The sequence below is a fragment of the Sorex araneus genome, chromosome 9 (assembly GCF_027595985.1).
Source record: "Sorex araneus isolate mSorAra2 chromosome 9, mSorAra2.pri, whole genome shotgun sequence".
Taxonomy (NCBI): domain Eukaryota; kingdom Metazoa; phylum Chordata; class Mammalia; order Eulipotyphla; family Soricidae; genus Sorex; species Sorex araneus.
The window spans coordinates 27,421,936-27,434,664 of NC_073310.1; the positions used below are offsets into that span (position 1 = coordinate 27,421,936).

Sequence of the window (12,729 nt, forward strand, 5' to 3'; positions counted from 1 at the left end):
GATCTTGGTTTATAGATACCCTGGTGAAATGCCAAGGCATTCATTACGGCCTTTGGTGGTCATGGACTTCATACTGTATTTTGCTTTCAGATCTTTTACCCAGAAACTGGTAAGTTAATAGGTCTGTACTTGAGTCTTACCAGGTGGGTTGATGATAGATCATCACTCATTGTCTTATTAACCCCAAAGAATATCTAGGTAACATAAAACGGCCCAGAGGGTGTCCAAAATGACACAAATATGTGCCTGAAGGATCAGGGCCAACCCAGCATGACCATCATGGAGTCATCTTCCTGTGGAATTTGTCAGCCAGTCATGCATCGCTCTCTTCCTGCAGCCTTATATACCAGGCTCTTGACTCCTTGACACTTTGATTCCTTCCTTTTGAGAACACATTTCTTCTGGCAATGGGGGTGGGCAGGTCGTCCACCCACCCAAGGGCAATGCTCAGAGAGCTCAGAGGCCACTCTGAGTGATAAACAGCCCACTGAGCCAGATGGTTAAGTGCTCAAGGATTACAAAGCCCACACCAGCAGTGCTGGGGTGAGGGAAAGGGATGGGAAGTGGTGCCAGGGTCAAACTCTGGACTTTGCAAAGAGCTTTAAGCTCTTTTCCTGGCCTCTGAAGGCCATTTCTCTTATGGCCACTTGATCCACTCCTCACACACGGTCTAGCCATGGCCTCTTCGACACCTCTGTGCCTTGCCCCTGCAGGCTAACAGCATGTGGGGATTCCTCTGGTTTGTGTTAGTCATGGTCTGTGAGTTATGATGTCTTACTATATTAAGCTTCTTTGAGATATGTGACTTCCATTTAAGGAAAGTAAATTCATTAGTAATAGCAGAACGAAATTCAAGTGAAGAACCACATCCCAGTGTCTTTGCAAAGGAAGATGTAGTTTATCACCTCCTTCTTAATCATTTGTTATTACCTCATTTGTTAGTGTCTTCCTCCTTAATTCTCCTCCAGTGTTTGTTGTAGTTTTGGTGCATACCCATGTGCTCATTGTTGACTCTTGACTCTGTGCTTAGCGATCACTCCTGGTGACGGTACTTGGGGACCATAAGAAGTACCTGGGATGGAACCGGGTGTTTTTTATCTCCCCCCATCCCCACACACACTTCATTTAAACACCATGATTTACAAAGTTGTTCATAATAATTTCTTACAGGCATTCAATAATAACCAATCCTACCACCACTGTCACCTTTCCTTCACCATTGTCTCTATTTTCCCAACCACCCCTCAAACCTGCCCCTGTAGCACACCCACAGTAATTTATTCTGTATTGCTTGTTACCCCTAAATGTCTAACAGAATTGGTGGTGGAGAATGGGCACTGGTGGAGGGAAGGATACTCGATCATTGTATGACTGAAACATAATCATGAAAGTTTGTAAGTGTGCAACTGTATCTCATGGTGATTGAATTTTAAAAAAAATTCCCATAGAAGAAAATTTGTGAAAATTATTGTTTCTCACCATGGGGACATTAAGTCTTTTATTTCTTTTTAAATTATTATTTAAAAAATTATTAACTTGGGGACAGGGAGTTAGTACAGGGGTTAGGGCACATACCTTGCATATTGCTGGCACCAGTTGAACCTGTTCACCCCATGGACCCTTAAGCATCAGTGGAGAACCTCAAGCACTTGTAGGGTGGCCCAGGTAACCCCAGACCCCTCACTACCTTTGCAGCATTACATCCTCAGGCCCTCGAATTTAACTGCTGTCTTGATTGGCTAAGTATTGCTAGGAGTTGCTGAGGCCCCTCTGAGCACCACCTGCAAGCCCTTCCTCCCCCACCCCTTCCGCCCCAATAGCATTTCCTTATGCATATTGATTATTTCTCCTTTACTGTCTCTTCCTGTAGGAACCTTTATTGGACAGATTGGAACAGAGATAGCCCCAAAATCGAAACTTCCTATATGGACGGTACGAACCGGAGGATTCTTGTGCAAGATGACCTGGGCTTGCCCAACGGACTGACCTTTGATGCCTTTTCATCTCAGCTCTGCTGGGTGGATGCAGGTGAGCTGCTCCAGGCTTGGAACTCTGGGTTGTTTTCATTTTTACCCAGCCACTGTGGCTCCCCACTGTCATCCTGCCCAGAGGATCAGTTCTGGAGAAGAAGGCCTAAGATTACTATGTTTTGTTTTATCTCTTACCATCACAAGAATAGCTGCACATGGCCTAACCACGGCACTTTGCTTTCTGTGTGGCCAACTGAGGTTCGATTCCTGGCACCGCCCTGCCAGGAGTGGTCCCTGACCACAACCCCAAAGTAGCTCTACGTCTTTGCTGTGAAATGAATTCCTCCTCTAGACTTGATGCTCTCTGGGGAGAGTTCCCAACTTCTTAATCTTCTCAGTCTTTTCTCTAGGTTAGCAAACCCCAGGACTTGGGCCAAACCCAGTCCCCATTTTTTTGGTATAACCTGAGTGCTCAAAATATTTTTGATGTCTTAAATTTTGTTTCAGTGCTGTGGGGGCCATTCTCAGAGTAGCTGGGCTCAGGGGCCAACACGCGCACATGTGTCAGTCAATGTCTGAGACTGAACCCAGGGCCTCACCCACGGTAGGCATAGACTATATCACTTGAGCCAAATCTCCAGCCTTGGTTTTCACACTTTTGAAATATTGTATCACTGTCATACTATTGTTCAACTTGAGCGGGCACCAGTAACATCTCTATTACAGCCCTGAGAATTTAGCAGCCTCCTTTACTCATCTTTACCAATGATTGGAGGCTTTTTCAGGGTCAGGGGAATGAGACCTATCGTTACTGTTTTGGGCATATCAAATTCACCACAGGTAGCTTGCCAGGCTCTGCCATGTGGGCGAGATACTCTTGGTAGATTGACGGGCTCTTTGAGAGGTATGTATATATCTTTTACTGTATTGGGGATATGAATATGCCACGGGGAGCATGCCAGGCTCTCCCATACTGGCAATAGACTCTCGGTAGCTTGTCAGGTTCTCCAAGAGGAAGAACTAGGCTATTAGATGTCGCACAGCCACATTGCGGCCGCACACTTTAGGGAGCTTGGTTGTATGGTCTCTGGATGTTGGCTGTTGATGGGATTATACGGCAACAGGGACAATTTCTTGGTTGACTGCCCAGCTACTGGAAAATGGGGGATCTGGGTAGAGGAGGCCCAGTTCCAATCTGAGCAGCCTCGGAGATCACTTTGACATATAACAGTATAAAATTATGACGTACTAGTACCTATGTATTGGACTTAGTTTTTTGGCCCACAAAGCCTAAAATAATTACCACCTGACCCTTAAAGAAAAAAAAAATCTTATGACCCTCTTTATGTCTGTCTATATCCTGGTATCTGTTAAGCTTTTTACATTGCTGTAGCTTTTGCTTGACTCCAAGGCCTTAGACAGAACTTAAAGTCAAGGAAGATAAAGTAATATAGTCCAGATAGTGTCCCTCTGTATCAGCAGACTTGGGGTATCTTTTGACAAGGAGTGCACAGGGTGCTCAATCAGGGAGGAGCATCAACCATCTGTAACTGATTCAGTTACAGACTCTTACATGTGAGGTGCTATGGGGGAGTCAGGGACTGCATCATGCAGTGAGGAGCACAAGAGAAGTGTGCAGTTACATGACAACACAGACATTAATCCTCAGAATACAAGCATACACATGTGACTGTGCACAGCTGCTCAGGCTGGGGCACAGTTATGCAGTCCTTAAGAGCTCTGACTTCAGGGAGAGGTACTGGGTGGAGGGATTGGAATAGTTGCTGGCTGGTGGCACAGTTCCTTGAAGTCCCCAGCTTCTCCAGGAATATGGGCTTGGGGACAACAGGTATGTTGTCTCAGCTCCAGCTTACAACTCTTTATTAGAACGAGCTGTGGGTGCCCGAGGCGAGAAGGGTGTGGCCAGTGAGAAGCAAGAGAGAATGGAGAGACAGCTTTTCTGTATTCAAGAGCAGTCTTGTGGGCTCTCTGGGATTGGCCATTGTGACACTGAATTTCTCTCACCCTTGCCCTCATTACTTTCCTTTTTTTCTTTTCACACAAAGGGTCCATTTCTTGTATGAACAATGAACGACTTGTTTTTGCTCCATGTAGGCACCAACCGGGCTGAATGCCTGAAGCCCGGTCAGCACAGCAGACGCAGGGTTCTTGAAGGGCTCCAGTATCCTTTCGCCGTGACGGGCTTCGGGAAGAATCTCTATTACACAGACTGGAAGACGTACGTCAGCTGCTGCGTGCAAGGCTGGGGGTCGCCTCCTCTGTTTCTGGGAAGCCAAGCTCTTCCTAGCTGGCCTATGGCTTGACCAGCCAGCCGGCAGAAACCCTCCCTTCGCTTCTCTCTTCTGGTTGTCAGGGGAGAGATGTGGAGGGTGGAGAAGAGGAGCCAAGGCTCTTTGTGTCCCAGCAAGTCTTGTTTGTCACCGCGATACTCTGAAATTTGGCAGGTTTCTTGAACTCCCTGGGCATGTCTGTCCCTTCTCCAGGAGCTGGCGCAGAGTCACCTGGTGACTGGGCTCCAAGACCCTATTTCATTACTGTTCTTCAGTTGTGACAGTCCCACAACTCCTTCCTGCAAAAAGGAGGGGTTCAATCAAAAACGCTACTGAGAGCATCTGTGCAACAAGCTGATTTCTCAGTTTGAAATGTAGAATGGGAGGGGAGTTACTTACTCCTTGTTCTTTTCTAAGACACCAAAGAACTGATTAATCTAAGATACCGAGCCCAAAAGGAGAAAGGAAGGTCTAAAAATAAGACCAGACTTTTCATTTATGTCCTCAGTTTCCCCCAGACTTTTACAGGAACTGCGCTGTAGAGACATCAAATGTATTTTGACCTTCTAACCTTTGGTGTTCTGCAGGAATTCTGTGGTTGCTGTAGATCTTGCTATTTCTAAAGAGATGGATACCTTCCACCCCCACAAGCAGACCCGGCTATATGGCATCACGACTGCCCTGTCTCAGTGTCCCCAAGGTAACTCACTACACTTTGTTAGTTTAAGAATCAGGACATCCTGGACCCAAAGCGATAGGACAGTGGTTACAGCATTTCCATTGTAATGTGACTGATCCGGGTTTGGTCCCTGGCACCCCATATGGCCCCAGATCCCAGGCGGGAGTGGCCTCTGATACTAGTATTGGGGTTGATTTGGGAGAATTGTACAATGAAATTTGATCATGGCTGATTGTAAAGCTGGGCTATGAATAACTTTGTAAATTACAATACCTCAATTTAAAAATTTTTTTTAAAAAAAGAATTGGCACATCCTGAGGTTCAGGGCTCATGCTCAGGATGCCTTATTACAGCCTCTGGTGGTCCTGATTGCATGGCAGGTGAGACATAGGCGCTTCATGATTTTTGTGGGTGAGCTAGATAAATCCATAGAAAATAATAGAGAATGAAGGGAAAGGTGGACAAAAATGAAAAAAAAGATTGACTTGTGCACTGATCTAGATGTACAGAGATCCATGTTAGGATCTCTGCCGTCCTGTCTTTATGCTTGGCTTAACAGAAATAACAATAAAAATTATAGTAAACACTTAGGTGGCACTTACCTTATGCTAAGGGTTACATAATGAACTTGCTTAGCCTTCTGAATGCTTAGTATTTATTAGGTCACATAGTCTTCTTAGAAACTTTGTAAGATTTTAGAAATAAGAACACATTAGGGGCTGGAAAGAGTACAGCAGGTAGGGCACTTGCCTTGCAGGCGGCTGACTTGAGTTCAATCTCTGGCACACATATGGTCCCCAGAGCCCTACCAGGAGTGGTCCCTGAATGCAGAGCCGGGAGTAAGCCCTGAGTACATCTGGGTATGACACAAAAACCAAACTAAATAAAGACACTGAAGCTTCTGGCTCCTGTCCTGTAGCCGAAGGGGCAGCACCAGTAGGACGCCTAGCAGCCTGCCTCTGGGGTCTGTGCTATTTCCTCCTCCATCATGGCCCCAGCCATGCTTTTCGTCTTAGCTTCCAAGCTGTCCTTCGGTCAAATATCAAGTTAAGTGGCAAGTTAGATGGAGACTACTTCGTATTCTGAAGTTCCAACTCCATATTATATTGAGTTGATATTTGTGTAGCCCCCCCAAGCCAAGAATCAGTGTTTTTGCCCATCTGGTAAGTCCTCATACAAGTATGAAAAAACGGCCAATAGTCAGATGAGCTGAGTACTTTCCTGTTTTCCTTAGAAACTCCATGGAGCTTGGTGTCATGGAAAGCTGAAAGTGAGCTCGTCAGAGGGGTCACTCAATTTGTTGGCTATTGCATGGCTCTGGGTGGTTGTTGATTGTGGGTGAGCAGTCTGTGGAGCTGATTTCTCCTTTTTTCAGGTCACAACTACTGCTCTGTGAACAATGGCGGCTGCACCCATCTCTGCTTGGCCACCCCAGGAAGCAGGACATGCCGCTGCCCTGACAACACGCTGGGAGTCGACTGTATTGAGCGGAAGTGAAGACAAGTGCCTGGTTCCCTCTCCATGTATTTTCACTGCAGTGCCCTACTTGAAAGGGTTCTGACTAAAAGCAGTCTGTTCCGGTGGCTGAGTGGCCACCAGGTTCAGGTTCAACCCAGTTTGAACACCAACAATGTTCCCCTCACTGTTCCCCAAAGCATATTTTATGAACTTCTGAAATGGGAAAGCCTCTATCCCTACAAAAGACAAAAACTCCCTAATGCAGCCTTCAGACAATCTTATACCACCTAGAGTAAGGATTATATGCCCTATGTGAGTACTCTGGCACCTTTGTTCAACCTTAGCAACCCAGTGGTGAGCAGAACCTCCCCTAAGCCTGAGCCGCCCCCTTCCTCGTGGCCTCATGAGCTCAGCTTCACTCTGAATCACCCTGCGAGCTCCTCAGCTACCAACCAGGGACACCAACGCGAGCCTGTGAATAAAGGAGGGATTAACCCTCCCATAATTTTTCTCTTGGTGCTCTGATTTCTTCCTATATATTTCTAGCTTTAGCCCCCAGCTTCTATACCACCTGTATCCTGCCCAAGGCTTTCATAAAATGAGTGTGCTTTGCTTTTTTGACCAGAACCATCCTAATCTAGAAATACATGAGAATTTGATGGATGAAAATGAGCCGTCTTTCCCAGAGAAGTTGTTGACATTCCATTAGTCGCATCGGTTAAATCAAAGGACTGTCTAGTGTTTGGAATTTGATGATGTAGAATCAGATGTTTGAAGACCCGGATTCTTTGATGTGCCTTAAACTATCCAAAGATTACTGAATTATTCCTCTCTTTTCAAAGCAACTAAATCCCAGCTTCTGATCTCTTGGGCCCCACTTCTGGCACTGATGTGTAGCCTCCTCACAGAAATGCATTAAAGGCATAGCTGGGGGTGGTACCAGTGATAAGAGCCCTCCCCCACAACCCCTCGTCAGGCCTTCACTCAGAAGGGCCAGTCTACAATCCACCATGAGCTCACCTCTCCTTTGTTTCCTCCTCTATCCATGGCCCTTGCTCTCTGTATTCTCATCCAAAGATATAGTTCACAAGGGCCAAATTGAATGTTTATACTAGTGTGCCAGACCCTTCATGGTTCGTTGGTATAATTAAAGTACCCATTGCCACACTTCATGTTTATGTTTCTATGTTTGTCTAGAAAACATCTCAGGACTGTATGAGTAGTTAGTGTTACCACTTTTTATTAGTTGCTTCCCGGAGCCCTAAGGCAATAGAAACCATTGGTTTGGAAGCTGAGCACAAGGTGTTTGGTTTTGTAAAATTTTGGGTAAGGAAGTAGAAAATATTCAGTAAAAGGTATTTTTAGCAACAAAGAAATTGCTAAAAAGCAAATATGTAAGCCCAAGAGGAAAGGGAAGAGGAGGATTTCATAAGACCAATATGGAAAACCCTTAGATAAGTCCAAAGATAGAATGGAACATTTTGCCAAAAAACAGTTATGTTTAAGGATGTAAGCACATGAAAGAATTTGGCTGTTTCTCTTTAGGGAAAAGATCTTTCTCCTTATCTCTTTTACACCACACACACACACACACACACACACACACACACACACACAAACACCCTTGAATAATTAGAGGCTATTTAAGAGGTGGATATATATATATCCCCAGGAATCACAGAATTGGGGGAACACATCATTTTTATATAGACAAATCTCATAAATAAGTTTCACTTTTCTTTTTTCTATTTACCAACCTGTATCAATCCCTCTATATCAAATGTTCATCATAATTTTGTTTAATTTTTAACTATTCATTTTATTACATTAATTCTAAAGTGTTCTAATGGTAAACTCTTAAGCTGTGGAAACCATTAAAGGTGCTTATTAACTGTTCCCCCAGATTTATATACATTTTGGATGAATATTGAGTTTACAGCTATATAAATAATAATGCACAAAATAAAAAAAATACCTTCTTTTGTTGAAAATCTTTGTATGAATGAAGAGATTTGATGTCAGGAGACAGATCCATCCTGGAAAGTATGGATCAATAGTATGCAAAACCTCGAATATCCTTAGTATTATAAGGGATGATTTGTTTCTATTTATTCTAGGAGCCTAAGAGATAGTACAGAAAGTGAGGCACTTTCCTGACTTGGGTTAGGTTTAATCCCCAACACCACATATGCTTCTTCATGCCCTGCAAGGAGTGAGCCTAGAGCACAAAGTCACAAGTAAGCTTAACTTCAAGAGACTGGAGTGATAGCACAGCCGGTAGGGCATTTGCCTTGCACGCAGCTGACCTGGGTTCAATTCCCAGCATCCTATATGCTCCCCCGAGCACCATCAGGGGTAATTCCTGAGTGCAGAGCCAGGAGTAACCCCTGAGCATCGCTGGGTGTGACCCAAAAAAATTTAAAAAAGGAAGTAAGCTTAACTACAGCCTAATGGTATATTGCTGGTTTTGATCCCCCAAAACAAAACCAAACAAACAAAATAATTATCATTACAAGGGTGAAGGCCTGCATGTGGCTGACTCCAGCTTGATCCTGGCACCACGTGGTACTCTAGAGATTCCCTGGGCACTGACAGGATGACCCAGCTAATCCCTGGCGCTATAGGTACCACATCCTCTGACCCTCATATTGAACCACCAGCCCAGCTGACTGAGTATCTCAGAGAGAGGCCCCAGGACCTCCAAATCCCACTAAAATTAATTTTATTGTTGCTCCCATACCTTTGAGACCATTTTTTTTCTTTTTTTAAAAAAATTTATTTATTTTTAATTAGTGAATCACCGTGAGGGTACTACAGTTACAGATTTATACACTTTTGTGCTTATGCTTCCCTCATACAAAGTTCGGGAACCCATCCCTTCACCAGTGCCCATTCTCCACCACCAGTAAACCCAGCATCCCTCCCACCCTCCCCAATCCCATCTCCCCCCACCCCACCCTGCCACTGTGGCAGGAGACCATTTTTTTGTTGTTGTTCAAAAGAAAATTGTGTTTCAGCTGCAGAAAATGCTCTACTGATTCTGTCCCGAAGATGAACAGAACAAACTCAATACTGGCTATGGGGTGAGTCCCAGGGTTTGTCCTAAACGGCAGTGAGCGGTGCAGTGCTGCTGGCCCCTGGGGAGGATAATAATGGATTGTTCAAGGGAGTTCGGAAGGAACTCAGAAGTTGCAGGAATGAGAGACTCCTGCTGTGGTTATAGAAAAGTTACAGTTGTTGCCTAACTGAAATGATGCCACCAGTGGCACAGCCGGTTGAAATCAATTAAGCCTGTGAATTGTGAGTTCTTTGAAGGGGACTGAAATAGCTTTTGAATAAGTGCAGCTTCCAGTGTTTCATTTTGGTCTTTTTTTTTTCTTTTTGGGTCATACTCCGTGCTGCTCAGCGATTATTTCTGGCTCTGCACTCAGGAATTACTCCTGGCAGTGCTCAGGGGACCATATGGGATGCTGGGGATCGAACTTGGGTGGGCTGCCTGCAAGGCAAACACCCTTCGCATTATACTATCACCCTGGTCCCTTATTCTAGTCTTAAAATCCAGTTACCTTAAGGGGAGTTCAGGGAAGATGGTAGAATTGGAAACCCTAGGAAATCACCTGCCAGAAGAATTGCTGAAGACATCGAAGAGATGGTACAGCTGCTTGGGCACTTGCCTTGCACACGACTGACCCAGGTTTGATCCCTGGGACCCCATATTGTGCCTAGAACCCTGCTAGGAGTGGTCCTTGAGAATAGAGCCAATAGTAAACCCTGAGCATTGCCAGTGTGGCCCCCCAAAACCTATTGCAGTAACTTTTTTTTAATGAATCATCGTAATCATCGTGAGGTACAGTTACAGACTTACAAACTTTCATGCTTACATTTCAGTCATTCAGTGATCAAGTACCCATCCCTCCACCAGTGCCCATTCTCACCACCAATGTTCCGAGTATCCCTCCCACCACCCCCACCTCTCCCACCCCCTGCCTCTGTGGCAGGTGCATTTCCTTTTACTCTCTCTCCCTTTGGTGTTACGGTTTGCAATACAGGCATTAAGTGGCCATCATGTTCAGTCTATAGTCTACCTTCAGCACACTTGCTCCCCTCCAAGCATCCTTTACTTGGTGGTTGGTGGTTCCTTCTCTATCTGAGCTGCCTTTTCCCCCAGCATGTGAGGCCAGCCTCCAAGCTGTGGAGCAATCCTCCTGGTCCTTATCTCTACTATCCTTGGGTGTTAGTCTCCCATTCTGTTACTTTATATTCCACAAATAAGTATTGCAGTAATTTAATAAATACAAAAGAAACTTGAAGCTTCTTGGGTGAACTACTTGGAACTCTGGGTTAGTGCAGAGGTTCCCCAACTTTTTCAGAAAAAAAATTACTCAGTGCCTCTCCAGAAATCTATTTAGCCAACAAACAGGTTGATCTTACACCCTCTTGGTTGTTCCAGCACCCCCTGAAAGTAACTACCATTCAATTTGGAAAACACTAGTCCCTTAAAACAGCTGCAGCACCTAGCAAAGAGGACAGGAGAGAGAGGGTAGTAGGTTTTGGTGCATTTCAGCTTGTACTTAGTAACTATCAGCATCCAGCCCTGCACCATGCAGGGGCGTCTGTCTGAACTCCTATGCTTGCTAGAACCACCATAGGTAATAAGAACCTTCTTCTCCAAAATTTGGGGTTGTCAAGATGATGTCACTCATCTGTTGTAAGAATAGAGGAATAGATAGTATTGATGTTGACAAACCCTTGGTCTTGGATCACAGACAGATTACTAACTGAGGGTGAGGAAGGTGGAAGAGGATGATACACTAAGAGTAACATAAAGACACTGTGGAGGGTCCTGGGCATTTGGGTGGTGGTGAGATTAGGTAGAGACCATCGAAACCATACACGTTAACACTATTGTAAACATGTGGACTAAACTATAATAATTTTATTTACTTAAAGAAAAAACAAGTTTATAAATTCTTATTACTAGTTGCCAATCTCTAGGGGGTCTAGCACATGGCGGAAATCTTTTAATATTGGATTTGGTAAATGATTTTTTTTTTCTTTCTGGGTCAGACCCAGCGATGCACAGGGCTTACTCCTGGCTCTGCACTCAGGAATTACTCCTCGAGGTGCTCAGGGGACCATATGGGATGCTGGGCATCAAACCTGGGTCGGCTGCGTACAAGGCAAATGCCCTACCCGCTGTGCTATAGCTCCAGTCCCGGTAAATGATTTCTTGGGGATGACATTAAAAACATAAAAAATAGAAAAATTAGTCTTCATCAAAATTCAAAACGTTTGGGTGCTGGGGAAGTAGCTCACGGGGTTGGAACAGAAGTTCTGTCCGCAGGCAGGAGCCCTGGGTGCAACTCTGCACACTGCAAGTTCTGCTGAGCACTGCTGGGTGAGTCCAAAACCAAACAGAATGATGAACCTTTGTACACCAAAGGTCACTCGCAGGAGAGTGAAAAGACCAAGGGCTCCTGGGAGGGGAGAAAAATATCTAAGAGAAAACATGAATTTTGCAAAAATATATATCTTTAGGGCTTACTGGAGCAAGCTTGTTTGAAGAAGGTAAGTCCAGGGGGGAGGAGGTGGGGGAGGAGGAGAGAGCTGGAGCCCCTGGGCCAGGATTTCCAGCTGAGCTGCTCCCTGAGGCACTGGTAGCGAGCGCCCCTTTCTTCTGCAGCCAAGAGTGGGGCGTGGCTTAAAGCTGCAGTCCAAAAGAACAGGGTCTTTTCTACAGATAATTTCATCCACATGGTGCCTCTGTTAAAACTAAGAGATGGAAGACTCGAAGACTGTCTTCCTAGTTGCTTGAAGCGTACGTGGGAATCTGTGAACCCACATGACAGCCAACAGTTTCCCAGATGATAAGTTCTAGTGTGGGATGACTCTGAGCAAAGGCAGTTCCAAAGGAAACCACTAGAGGGCAGAAAAAGCCTCTCAATATCTGCTTGGGGGGACTGAGAAGAGATCAAAACGCCCCTATATTTTTCCCCAAAAGCAAACTGGGTTTTCCCATCTTGCAAATTATTACACGTGGATGGAACTGGAGGATATGTTAAGCGAAGTAAGTCAGAGAAAGACAAATCCTGGATGATTTTTAATATATAGGAAGAACAAGGATAGACAGTATCAAATGCTGACAGACCCTTGGCTTTTGATTGCAAAATAGATGGCCAAACACTGAGGGGAGAGGGCAAGGCAGAGGCAGACTAGGAGTGGCAGAGGACAGTGGCAGGCGATCTTGTGCGCTTTGGTGATGGCGAAAGTGCAATAATTTTATACATCAAAGACAAAATTAACACTATGATAGCCGTGCGATCTAAACATT

The 12,729-nt window shown here is 45.0% G+C and overlaps 1 protein-coding gene across 1 annotated transcript in view; it reads left to right on the plus strand.

Moving 5' to 3' along the window:
- Positions 1 to 8,331, plus strand: part of NID1 (nidogen 1) — a 93,632-nt gene extending 85,301 nt beyond the window's left edge. The window contains exons 17-20 of the mRNA XM_055147664.1: positions 1,871 to 2,028; positions 4,086 to 4,209; positions 4,849 to 4,961; positions 6,316 to 8,331. Coding sequence (XP_055003639.1) covers positions 1,871 to 2,028; positions 4,086 to 4,209; positions 4,849 to 4,961; positions 6,316 to 6,437 — 517 coding nt within the window. The 3' untranslated portion in view covers positions 6,438 to 8,331. The remainder of the gene's footprint in view (positions 1 to 1,870; positions 2,029 to 4,085; positions 4,210 to 4,848; positions 4,962 to 6,315) is intronic.
- Positions 8,332 to 12,729: the final 4,398 nt, after the last annotated feature.